Here is a 13,723-nt window from a genome sequence, read left to right as displayed (position 1 = left end):
GTTGGACGAAAACGGTGCGTTTTGCAGACCCCATAAAGCTATAGCTGATGAAGCACAATACTTTACAAATTCACCACACAATGCAACGAAAAATGAATGTCTACAATGTAGAAATCAAAGATAACCCAGACCAACAATTTTTACCCACACCATTAATTATATACGTACACACATACGAAAAGACATTAAAAATTATGCACATGTCATGTAAAAAATTACGTAAATGTTAAACAAAAAAATTACGAAAAAGTTATATCTTAATCAAGTTATTCTGTGTTACGAATTAAGTTCGGTAAGTCAGAAAAGAAGATATTGTTACAGCTCATTGTTACGATTATCAGTTTGTTATGGAAACATTACTTGTACAGAGAGACAAGAGAATATCTTGATCCTGGAGGACTCATATTTTTCAACACTTATCAAATAAAAATTCATTAATTTCGCAGACCAAAAACTCATTAATCCTCAAAACTTAATTATACACCCCACGGAAAAAGTGTTACTATGGGATTGGCAAAAGCAAATGAGAAATTCTGAATGAAGCAAAAACATGATGCACAACATTGGACTTAAGCTTACATACTGCAGTTTGATATTGTCGGACAGAGAATAGGAAGAAGTAGGAGGAGAGAAGAAGGAGATTCGATCGATCGCACAGGACGACGTAATCTATTGAAGTAAGACAGACCGAGAGAGAAGGACTCGAAAAGCTCGATATAGTCTCAGGCAGTCAGACAGATTTATATAGTTTCAGTATATGTTGCACAGATTGCTTAAGGACATTGAGGAAGTATATATACACTTAAAGGTACACTGCGTCCAGACAAAACATGACAATGGTACATAGGTGACAGAATACAACATTACACATGGTATGACATGAATGAATTTTGATGATTTTGGACCCCCTCAATTTTTTTTCGACATTCCTATATTATTTCATTTGCCTTTGCCAGTGAACGAACTGCACACATTATTTAGCATTTACATGTAGGGGACAACACAAGACAATTCTACAGGGTACTAACGCATTTCTCCAGTTGTTACTTCAGTTGGGCTACTTTCGATGCCACGACCGATGTTATTGACGGCAACAACCCGCAACTCATAGACAGTGTACGCTTGCAACTGCCGAATAACGTACTCCATGTCTTGGATATTCGACACCTGAGTATAAGTGGCTCCCTCTTTATACTTGCGCTTGTATTCGATAATAAAACTCTCCACAGGATCAGTGTTCCCGGAACTCCAGGTCAGTTTGACAGAAGTTGGGGTGACTTCAGAAGTAACTAGATTTATGGGCGGTTTTGGCAAAGCTGAAGCAGAAGAAGAGTTATGGCCATAGGTTGTTATCAGTTGACGGTCCTATAGGCATGCTTCCTATTAGGGCACCAGGGGGCAGAGCCATCCATTTGCAAAGTCTTTACCACGTTAGAAGCGCTGATGAAAATTTAGAATTTCAAACATTTTTGATTAATTTTTTCCCAACTCGGTTCAAATCATCAAAATATTCTAAAATATTGTCAGTAACCCACTGATATTTTAGACGGGTGAACTGAAAGTGGTTTTATTGGATGTATTGACAGAAACTCTGTGAACCATGTCCCACAAAACACACTGAGAAGTGAACTCTTGGGTGAGGAATTGGGAAAATCTGGATAGCAGACAGGAATCGGTCTAAACAACCAATCGAAGCACAAAGCACATTTGATCATTTAGAAATGGACTTGAAGGCCAAAATACTAACATTTCTCTAACTTTTTAGACCAGATCGACAAACACAGCGTGTTTTGTTCTTCTGTTGTCAATTCAGGCACGCTAATGTTGCTCAGACTGTCCAACTTAGCAAATGGCCATCAAATTGCCTGCATCACTCAGCAACTATTACATCTGCTAAGGACGCAAATTGACAAAAAAATTCCAGCCATTACCAAATAAAAGGTATCAATCAAATTTGAAGTCATGGCAATTACTTCAATAACACTCCATGTCCATTTGCACTAACACAGCCATTTTTATACGTATTCCAAGTTTCCGCTTGTTTTCAACACGGTACCTAGAAAACTTGACAAGCAGAAGAATTGCTTATGGTCGGATATTCCGACAAAACAGGTATTTTTATGTTGATAGTTTGGCACAGCTTAAGAAAACTGTAAAAGAATAATATTTACAAATTGAACGCTGGTATTTTGAGAAAAATGGTTTCATCAGAAGTCATGAAGAAACAACTGCTTTGCATAAGAGACACACTAAAGAAGGACAACAATCTAAGAATGGTCAATCAAATCATTACATGTATGTAAACACCATTCTGGTTTGAGGGATGTAAATCATTATGGTTTGAAGCTTGGAATAACATCATAAGTTTTCATATAGAGGAGGAAACAAATAAAGTGAAACACTCGAACACTTAAAATTCCCGTTTTACCTAAATCATACATTGATTTATTGTCTTTAAGCATTGAGGCTAAACCATACCTCTTTTTCATCAAAATCTTATACATTGATTTATCGCCATTGATCATTGAGGCTAAACTAGGCCTCTTCTTCATGTAAATCTTATACATGGATTTATCGCCATTGATCATTGAGGCTAAACTAGGCCTCTTGTTCAGCTAAATCTTATACATTGATTTATCGCCATTGATCATTGAGGCTAAACTAGGCCTCTTTTCTTTATCTAAATCATATTCATTGATTTATCGCCATTGATCATTGAGGCTAAACTAGGCCTCTTTTCTTTATCTAAATCATATTCATTGATTTATTGCCATTAAGCATTGAGGCTGTTTTTGATCTAAATCTTATACATCAATTTATTGCCATTAATCATTGAGGCTAAACCATATCTCTTTTCTATCTGAATTATATAAATAGATTTATGGCCATCGATAAACCTAACCTCATTTTTATCTAAATCAGATTCATCGATTTATTGCAATTAACGATTGAGGCTTATAAACAAAGACTTTTTTATCTGAATCTTATACATCCATCTATTTTGAATAACTATTGAGATTAAACCACACATCTTTTTTATCTAAATCATACTTCAACGTTTTAAGACCAACAAACAATATTAGCCTTTTTGTTTCCAATTTAAGTCCTCTGACATTTCTTTACCTGAACATGGGGAGCGACAGTGTTTTTTCCTCAGAATCCGATTTGTTCTTTGGCGAATTGACCATTCTTACATGTATTGTGAATCTTTTGGACCCATCCCCTTGGTGCCCCCATACCTAATCAGATTAGTGGTACGGAAAGAGTGTATTAGTGTTAGAGACCACCACCTCCACAGTAAGATTATAATGACCCCGAGACACATGTGTCATAGGGCGTACGAGACTAACCGGTGGTGAGATGAAAGCTTACCTTTTATGCTAGTGTTAGATGTCAAGGTGACCGACGTGTGCCATAGACAGCAACTTGGTCAACGCAATTCATTACAGGGCAATGTGAACTTAGAGCTCCAATAATACACCTGAATCTGGGGATGGGTGGGGAGGAATTTCTTTCACTTTGATACTTTATTCACTATTACTACCATTTGGATTAGGTTGCTGTGGGTTGGGGGTGCAGGACAGGAGCAGACCGACTCACAATAACGTTTTATTCTGCCACAAGACAGTACTGTTCATCCTTTTATTCATTACTGGAGTTGGCTGACTGCATTACCTTCTTGGCAAATGATTACATCATTGCGAGGAGGCTTCATTAATAAAAGTAACACTGCCAACCTAATACCACTAATGCTTTAATCTTCCCCAATACAAGTCAATGTTACAATTATTTTGGATCTGGGATTTAGGTCGAATTAGCCCATCTTTTCCACAACTAACAGTTGGAGTCTTGAAGATAGTGGTTCTCAGGATGACATCACAAACACTGCTAGCTTTCATTTCTTTCATAGTTTGGGTTTGGTTAAGACCTGTTGACTGCTTTATATCAGGAACTACGATTTGACGGTATAATAATGTATAGGTAGGTAGGTATATGGCCAACTTTATTTGCTTTTATCTAAATTTGGGAATATTTTGGGGGGCTAAACTCGTTAGGCAGGGAGCAACGTCAAACGGACCCCTATCATCTCAGCACCAATGACAAAAGCTACGGCAATACAAGTCATGGCCATGAATAATTGCAAGAAAATGGATGAGAAACTGTACAAAATATTCATATATACAATAAACTTAACAAGAACGAATGGCCACAACATCTAGACAACATGCACCATTTGAGCACATGCTTGACGCAGTCTTCTTGGGGAAGACGCATCGGCTTGATGTTTGCATGTCTGAGGTGTGAAAAATACAGTTGAAGAATGAGAGGCTGTAGATTGGCGAAGTGTCCCTGTGCTGGGCATCATTCTCCATGACATTCATGCCAATATGCAGCAATCCGCTCGCATTCACATTTCAAATTTTCGAAAAGAGAAAGGGAGAGAAAAAGGAACATGCATGTGTGCAAGACTTATTTCTTGAGGAGAACTCAACATGTGACCCAGTTTTGAACGTATTCTCACATGCCCTTTAACCGGATGCGGTTACTAATCTAGGACATAGGAATCATCCTAAATTACTTGAAGCAAATCAGATATCAGTTGTTTTGTTTAACTTAACGAGGGTTCAAAATAAAATTATCGGGATTGTGTGTAATGGATACAGGAGGGTAGGTTGAATCAAATTGCTTTTTTGCAGATATCAGGATAAATGCAGCACTAGAGTGTCACAGTTACTGTAATGAAATGGCTGATTAGTTGTGCTACAATGAGACAATCAATGCATTTGCAGTACACGAACATTCTCCAATAGCACAGACTGCCAGTTTCTATCTTACTCAAGGGAATTTGTACCGAATCCAAAAACTTCAGCTGCAAAGCTTCTTAAATCTTCAACAACAAGGTCCTCAGTGTAACTACATACGGCATAAAAGACACCAATCTATGCTATTGGAGAATGGCTGTCTTGGCTGTTGAAGCAACTTATCTCTTTGTATGCTTTGTTTTGTTTTGGTTGATACGTCTGCCGTGAATGCTTGAAGCAGACGGCTGGTACCTTCACAACAAACATCTAACATATACAGAAAGTTTTCATCGTGGCAATTCATAACTTGACCATCGAAACCACAAATCGTATGACAAAATCACACACCATTTTCTTTTGAGTTTTTCGATGATTTTTCTGCTATGACATCTATGACAACATCGAACTTATATTTGTTGACAGCAGACACCATATCTGATAGATTATAGTCTAACACTCATTGATAGCCTAGTTGCCTAATGCACACACTCATTACTGTTGAGACACTACTTGATAGTTGGCGCCCTCTGAGGAGAGCACATGGAACTCTAATTTACTAGAGCAGTTGGCAACTACGGCACAAAAATTGTAAGTAACAAAGACATTTATGATATTCTGGTCGGTTGATACAAAAAATATCATCATGATTTTTGTGTTTTTTAAGAAAATTTTGAATCCAATGTGAACAAATCGGTAGCACACATAACGTTCTCAAAGCAAAATCAGAACTCGAAGAAGCTTTGATTTTAATGAGCGAATATCCAAATTGTGCTTATTTTACTATCTGATCAGTAATTTTTATATTTTGACTTACCTGATATTCAAACCAGTACTCAAAGTTTCGATTTTATCATCTTTCTTTTAAAATCTAACCAGAATAAGATAAATATCAATTGATCAATTTCGGCCGATTCTAACTTAACCTAACTTATTTGAATTACTTTACTGAGTCGCATATAGTGAGTTTGCGGCATTAGAGAAACGAGAAGCGCTACATCACAATCATTACCTTTAACCTTGACTTGGGCTACTGCTTCTATATTACCAAGGTCGCTAGACGCAACGCAAGTGTAATTAGCAGATTCCCGCACATTCGTCAACATCAAGACATTCTTTCCGATCGGTATGTTCTCCTCTGGTGTAAGTTCCTGCGCCCCCTTCCGCCATTTTACATATGGCATTGGCGAGCCGACAGCAACACATGTGAGATTGACTGATCCGCCTGGCAGGACTTCACTGCTTTCCGGAGGGATTGAAAAGTGAGGTGGAACTCTCCGCACTGAAAAAACAAAATGGAGACTAATGATTCAGGCTGTTGGCTGGAAAGTAATGAACAATATCAACAAGGCTAGCTGGTTGAAGTTCAAAGGAAGGAGACTACAAAATATGCTTGGTCCGTCAAAGTCAGCATCAAGATACTTTGATTACAGATGAACACCATTTTGGATGGTTCCAAGAAGTCCTGTAGCCAACACGAAGTCTCCTTTTTGAACTTTTACCATAAACTAAGTGAGAAATCAGGATGTAATAATGTTTGTGTGGACAGTTAAATTTTTGTAACATATGTTCATGTGGAAGTGTGTGTCTGTGTATACAGTGAAATTAAAAAAATACATTCCATTTCGAAAAAAAATTCTGTAAACTAAAATCTTTGCCAACCACATTGAAAATTTACGACAAGGTAGGCATACTTAATTGGGATAACATTAAGTGAGAACTCAAAGGGATTTTAAAGGAAGACACTGATATATTGCTCCACATGAGGAATGGTAAAGTGTTAAGGAATTGTCATGCAAATGGCATTAGTCTTAGCCATTCCTCATAGGTGACGTATAGCTTTGTATTCAATGTGACATATAGCTTTGCATTCCATACTACGTATAGCTTTTGTATTTAACGGCTTTTACATCAGATCTTGATGTGTAGATAAGGGGAACAATCATGCAGTTTCAACACTTTCAACATGCAGATTACCTTTAGATGTCCATAACTTACAAATTGACAGTTTTACCCTTTTAACACTAAACATTACTTCAAGTATAACATCTACTTTAATAGAGATCAAACCAATTCATTGTTTAGTACATACATGCAAGTAGCCTTCAGCATAATTTTAGTCAATTTGGTCATTAGTAGAATTTTAGTATCATGCACTTGTAATTTCATATCAATCATTCAACACCCTGAATGAAATTCAGTCCACGCTGATCTCTCTTTTAGACTAAAACCTGTTGGTGACATGAAATTTCCTTTCCTCTTGAGTATCCCCCTATCACCATATGTTATAGAATTTTCCAAGGCACCATACTGTTTTATTATGATATAATGCTCTGAATGTCAAATATTTTTTAATGTTGGCTTTCAATACCAAATCCAAACAAGTGATGACAAGTTACTAATAATAATGATAATATCATTAACTTTGACTACAGCCTTCTCCAACTTTTCACAAGCATAATATGCCTTTGAGGGTATAAATCAGATTAAAAGACATAGTCACAACCTTGATCAACGTTGGAGAAGACTGTAAAGTAACATGCAGACAACTTTACGTACAAAAAAGTTTGCCCCACTATGAACTGAAATATTACTGTAGCATTTATAAGAGAAAGACCACTGAGATTTCACCAGAATTTGATTTTCTAGTAATAGTAGTAGTATCAAGTTTTTGAAGAAATTTTCAATAATGTGGAATCTAACATTGGTAGCTGTATTGATTACAAGGCTATTTGGTAAAAATAACTAGAGCCTTGAAAAACGAAGAAAGCTTAAGCTTGCCAAAATGGCTTATTATGAAGTCAACAACTTCACTCGTCATGGCAACAGTGACAATTTACTCCATGACATGTATAAAGGTAATACCAGGTGTACTATCATCCAACAAATTTGGTGGTTCTCAAACTATACTGCTTTTCAGAAGGAAATGGCGCAGACATTTTTGGTAACTTTGCATCGAAAATGCAACATTTGAACAAAGAGTCATAATTTATCAGAAACTTCCGATTCCAAAGTATCTGGAAGTACTTGATACTTTGTCACAATCAGACTAAGCATGACCAAAAACTCTGCAGTGCCATTTCTTTGTGAATATAGCATGTGACGGAATGAGCATTCCCATACACTATGTTAGTGTCTGTAGTAGTGTTCAGTCAAAGCCATGCTAACGAACTGTGTCAGTGAAAGCACGGGTGAGGACACTCAAAGCACTGCCAGCTGCAAATGAAAACTGGCATAAAATCGGCAACGGAAAAAAGCCATGCTAAATTGATAAATCAGCTAAACACGTGGAATTTGAAGGTGGGAACAGTCACATGCAGGTATGGTAGAATAAATATTGAACAGTTTTTTCTTGGAAAGGAAGCATAGGTAATGAAAATTTACGTAAATTCACGTTACGTAACAAAAAAATAACTGAAAATCGAACTCAAATAATGACTGCAGAATATCTGTTTTTGAAGTGTTTTTAATAAAGTATAATCATATATATATATATGTATATGCAAAGTTTGTGTTTGTTTTACCAGGAGTCCATCTTATGGGATCTGTAATATTAGAGAGGATCTTTAAACAAATTCAAAATTGACCAACAATGACCATGCAGTTTTCGCAAATCCGAGGATATTACTCCAGTTAGGCCAAAAAATCTTCCTCGAGTCATCGCACCCCCCTAACTTAAAACCTGATTACGGAAACATTCAGCTATCGTTGGCCAAATTACTAGTGCCACTTCTGATGGAGTTGACTTAACAGAATATTATCCAGAAGCACCAACATTGACAATTGCTGAGATTATATCATTTTGGTTCTGCATGATTTGGACAAAGATGCAAAATGTGCAAAAACCAAATAGGACAAAGTTGGTTAATTTTGAATCTGTCTACACCTACAGCATCAAAATCTACTAAACCACAGACATAATGAAATTGTTCATCTACACGTACGTTTGAAATTATTGTGGGTTAGTCTAATCCACCAGCAAGAGGATGAACAAGTGCATGTAAGAAATTGGATTGAACTCGACATTAAACACAAGACAGATTCTAGGGCTTTTGATTAAATTTGTAAACGTGGACAAGTTATTATGAATCTGGGATGCCTTGAATGAAAACCTTAGTGGAACATATTTCTACCAGTGAGGTGGCTACATCGTGATATCAATGAAAAGTTTCTGTAGGAATATAACCTCGGTCGAGTAAGTGGAAACATTTTCAAGTAATCTTGCTCGAGTCTGACGAAACACTCTTTGACACAAGTGAGAAGTTGTAGAGAGTGCTAATACCAGCTGTAAATAGTACTCCAATACCAATCAGATTAACTTATATATTCTCTACTGAATAGTTTATGCTCCTCATAACCTGTTTTGAGTTACTTGTCAGAATTTGCTTCATCCCGTGGTTCCTCGATAAGATGGGTTAGAACAGGACATTAGTCTACACTCAAATATCAGGGCAAGGTTCTGTGTTTCTCTCGTAAAGTTCCCTAAATGTGGAAAAATCATGGACATATTACACACCAGGTCAGCTAAAATGTATGTATACTGACACCAAATATACACTCTTGACAACAATTAGGTAGATTGGAAAGATTTTACCCAGCGATGACAAAAAAGGCAACAGCAGAACAAATTTAGCAAGTCAGCAAATTAAATCACTGGAATTGACCAAGTCATAAGCAAGAGGACACAACATGCGAAGTCACTGTTATGGTATGGTTATGAAATCATCGCTTATCGACTAAACTTGTTCCATTTGTCTTTTGCTGAAGGGAATCTCCATGAATGAGAATTACTACTATTGGGAAGCAGTATGTAGAACTGAGTTGTTTCATCTCAGCCCACCATGGATACCTAGCTTCATAAGAGGACTTCCATGTTCCATCACTATTTCTAATCCTAAGTTTAATTCAATCATATTTCACATGCAAGCCTATATTAGTAGACATTTTAGCATTGCTGCTTTGATATTTTGTTTGACACACCATGCCCATGCAAAAGCTTTGTACTCACTAGAGTAAAAGGCCATTAAATTTCAAGATTGTTGTTGACTAAACTAACACTGACAGGACTTTAAATTTCCTGGAGATCAATATATAAACTGATCTCACTGGTAACGGACAGACAAGTTAAACATCAGGGATGAGGAAATATTTCATTATAGCAAAATGACCTCAACTCGCCTGAATTACAGACAAACACTATTCCGGCAGTTGGTAACGAGTCATCATCAACAATGGATGACTTCAAAGCGCCGTCCAGACAGAAGTCACATTTCAGCCAGTTTTACATTAAAGATATCTGTTTCCAAAGGAATAGTGGTAAAAGCGTGATAACTGATACCTTCAAGGCAGGATCTCGCCTTCAGGCCAGACAAACATCTCGACCTCGGGTTCCATTTGTGGCCCTAAGTCCACGAAGACAATGACATCTCATGCAAAATGAACAACCAGACCTCCGTTTCCAGATGTGGTAAACCACAACGGATGAATGTCAGTCCAGGCACACACTGAATCAGTTAAATCAAGGTTTTTGTTGCAATTCAGTAGAAAAATGAGAAAACATGTTACATTTTTAGCTTTTTAAGTGTCACAAACTCACTTTAGTTCCAGTTGTTGAGAGTGTACAAAAATCTTTCAAGACCACAGTGCAGTGCAATCTAACATGGATTTCCCAATCATGCCCTTGCACCAGAAATTATTCTATCTTCTTGAGGAGTGTCTCAAGTCAAATGTGAACCCTAACACCAACTGCTCTAACAATAAGACTTTATCTCCATTATCGATTCACAAAATTTCTACTGAAGATACTTTGACTTAAATCAGCAAAAAAGGGCCCTGGGTCAGTCAACTACAGTCAAGGGAGAAGGTGGATCAACCAATGTGAAGTGAGAGGAGTGTCTTTGGATTCACCTTTATGGTAAATGGACATCGATTATACTCAGCCTCGGTCACCTGCTCAAAGAACAGTTATTACAATGTTTTGGCGTTCATCAGATACCAAATGAGGTGGCCCCCTTTTTAGGGCTGGCACAAGATGGAATGTCAATCCACTTTGCTTAATTGATCCAGGAGAAATGGCAAAACCCATTAATAATCAATCAGATCAGTAGGCTATTCCCCGGACACATGTCGCCATAGGGCAGCCGGTGTTGGCACCAAGTGGACCCACGCACTATGATAGCCAAAATTGAGAGGAAGTCAGCTGCAAGGTGACCAAGGCTACTGATTGTGCTAAAGAGTCGTGGCTCCAGTGAAATATCAACTATCACGTGTCTCCGCAAAAATCTTCAGGAAGGGGCCCCCCTAACTGCCAAATGCTAACAAAATGTCTGTCATTCCATTAAAAATCCACAAAATGTCAGTCATTCCATCGTGAAGCCACGTTTTCTTCTTTACATTCACCCTGATAACATTATTGAATTATTTTCTCGTCAAAACAGTTTCTTTAACACATTGCTGTTCACTCCAAATTCAACAACCCTTATCTAGTTGCTACATCTCAAGAGGAACTGCATATGGTCATTTGAAAAGCGTAGTACCATAGGATAATATCGCCTTTGTTCTGTTGCTGGATATGTGAGGGAAATAATTAGTGGATGCATTTTGGACACAAACGGGAACGTTGATTGCTAGGGGCAATGGTATTATTATGGTTTTAATGAAACCTTACAACGAATAGTAAGTAATAAAGGAAAGGACATCAAACGTATTTCCCATCATTATAAGTTGATTTCTTTCAATCAAGATATCCAGCTAAGCATTGAAAGAACACTTGTTAATCCCAACATTGCCCATTTGTATCCGAAACGACCACCAAAAAAAGTTAGTACGCTTTCTGCTATTTCTACGCTGTGTGTTATACTATGGGGTCAATTATAACGCATGCCGGGACATTGCAAATTGAACTTGAATTCGGTGGAGACACGCTCATACAGATGCAAGCCGGTTACCTGTCATGAGATGCCAGTACAAAGAAATTTGTTTTTTGTCTAAAAAGTAAACGAAGGAAACCAAATGATCGTTCAATAACATATCATGAATTGCCATACATTTCATAACAGTACAATCAGGGGTGTCAGCGCCCGGGTATTGGGCGTTGGATATTCCAGAAGAAGTTAAAGAAAGAGAAATAAGGGCTGTTGAATGGGCAAGAATAGAGAGAGAGTCCATCAAATCATCTTTTGTCTTTGTAGCGACAAATTTCATTGAACAGAGGTTTCGTGGATGGTGAAGAAAACAGTGTGAAGGGTTTAATAGGACCTGCAGTGCAAAGATGTTACATAGTTTTACTGATCTTTTGATTGAATTTACATTTAATGATTTGAGATTTTATTGGCGTTTATCATTTTCATACATTCGAAGAATTGCTCATCTTGCTCATTTGATTTTTACAATAAGTTCGTGGGGTTTTTCCGCAGCAAAGAGCTAGGTATGATGGAGACCTCTCATGCAGTTTATAACAAAAAAAGTGTGATTCTCTTCCAACATCGCATGCTATCTTTTAAGGTAGTAAGTTTAACCAAATATACTGAAAAATTCTTTATACAATGTAGTCAAAAAAGGAATTTCAAGTCATGCAACTTTCAAGGCAAATGTTTAATTTGGGTCGTTTGTTCATGATTGGCAAAGTCGACTTTGCATTAACTGGGGACATGTCAATTAAGAGGTTTATAAAAGGGATGATGCCATGCTCAAACAATTTGATTCAATTAATGGTTTTGAGATGTAATTCTACTAAAACCATTCAAATCAGACTTGCACATGTCATAGACCCACCAAATCCAATAATTTGATAACTACTTCTTATACACTTCATTCGTTAACAAATGATTTTAAATCATCTTATATACAATTGCATTTAGCTAATTGATAATTCATTGAAAACGCAAAGAAAACCAGTCAATTGTTGGATTTGGAAACTTATCGGCCAAAAAAATATTAATGAACAAAAGCATCGATTTTTGGCTTTCAAGTCTAACAAAGAAGACTTCTTTCAGCCGTGTGCAGCACCCATTCTATAAAGGTCAAGGTCGAAATTGGAGGACTTACCTCGCCCTACTTTACCACGCATCTTTTTATGTTTATTTTTCCATTTTCGCAATTGAGCTTTGGTTATTTCACCTTTGATTCATGATAGAGAAGTAAAGTTATGCTTTTATATCAAGAGTTTAACCTTCGAAAAATCAACAAGGATCTTGTTACCTGGAAATTGACTGAGAAACTTCCTGACCTGGTTGAAACATCCATGTGAAACGTAAAATCAATGTCCATTTTTTACCAGCTGCATGCAAGAAATAGCCATGATTTGTGTCCAGTGCCAATTTACAGCAAGGATTATTTGAAATTAAACCTTAATCACTTCTTGTATTACCTTCTTGTTGTATGATGTAGTATGATAGTTGTGTTTTATAAGTAACCCCTCCTGTTTATCAAGTTTTAGTTTTCAAAGTCAAGGCAGCCAATAAGGGAACAGATATTTAGATACGGAATGATATAGCGCTGATCCTGAACTAAAATGTATGACATGAATTGCCGTACTAACTTGCATAAGTTCCAAATGCAAATTTAAGATTCGCAGATTCCAAGATGGTCGCTATAAGACGGCCATATTGGTTGTAGCAAGCCCCTTGATGATGCACAATCCCCTTCCCCTACATTATGAGACAAGTTATGTACACAGAACTTTTCAAGAATTATTTTACAAGTCAATATCATATTTTACAAACTTCTCGTTTGAGGACATGTTTTGCAGCAACTGTACATTTATTACAAGATAGTTTGTAAGCCATTCGGATCATTCCGAGCAATATTTGAATTTAAAATCAGCCAATGAAAACCGCCCGCCTCAAGGTTGAAAACATGCCGCTTAATAAGAGAAGGTTATATTTACTTTGATTGACATCACCTGGACCAGGAATATACCCTTC

At 37.0% G+C, this 13,723-nt stretch overlaps 1 protein-coding gene across 8 annotated transcripts in view; it reads right to left on the bottom strand.

Annotated features, from left to right (window-relative positions):
* LOC135487302 (tyrosine-protein phosphatase Lar-like) overlaps positions 1–13,723 on the bottom strand; it is a 294,416-nt gene that overhangs the window by 47,514 nt on the left and 233,179 nt on the right. For 6 of the 8 annotated variants that reach the window (XM_064770915.1, XM_064770911.1, XM_064770913.1 and 3 more), the window contains 2 exons: positions 5,812–6,081; positions 1,029–1,316 (listed from right to left, as the gene is read on the bottom strand). In XM_064770915.1, the coding sequence (XP_064626985.1) occupies positions 1,029–1,316; positions 5,812–6,081 (558 nt within the window). Of the gene's footprint in view, positions 1–1,028; positions 1,317–5,811; positions 6,082–11,746; positions 11,778–12,845; positions 12,883–13,723 lie in introns of those variants that run through there. The other 2 variants (XM_064770917.1, XM_064770918.1) reach the window with 2 other exon arrangements.

This window comes from Lineus longissimus, chromosome 4, assembly GCF_910592395.1.
Source record: "Lineus longissimus chromosome 4, tnLinLong1.2, whole genome shotgun sequence".
Lineage (NCBI taxonomy): Eukaryota > Metazoa > Nemertea > Pilidiophora > Heteronemertea > Lineidae > Lineus > Lineus longissimus.
Note: the sequence above shows the minus strand (reverse complement) of the source record. Positions and strands in the feature narration are given on the sequence as shown.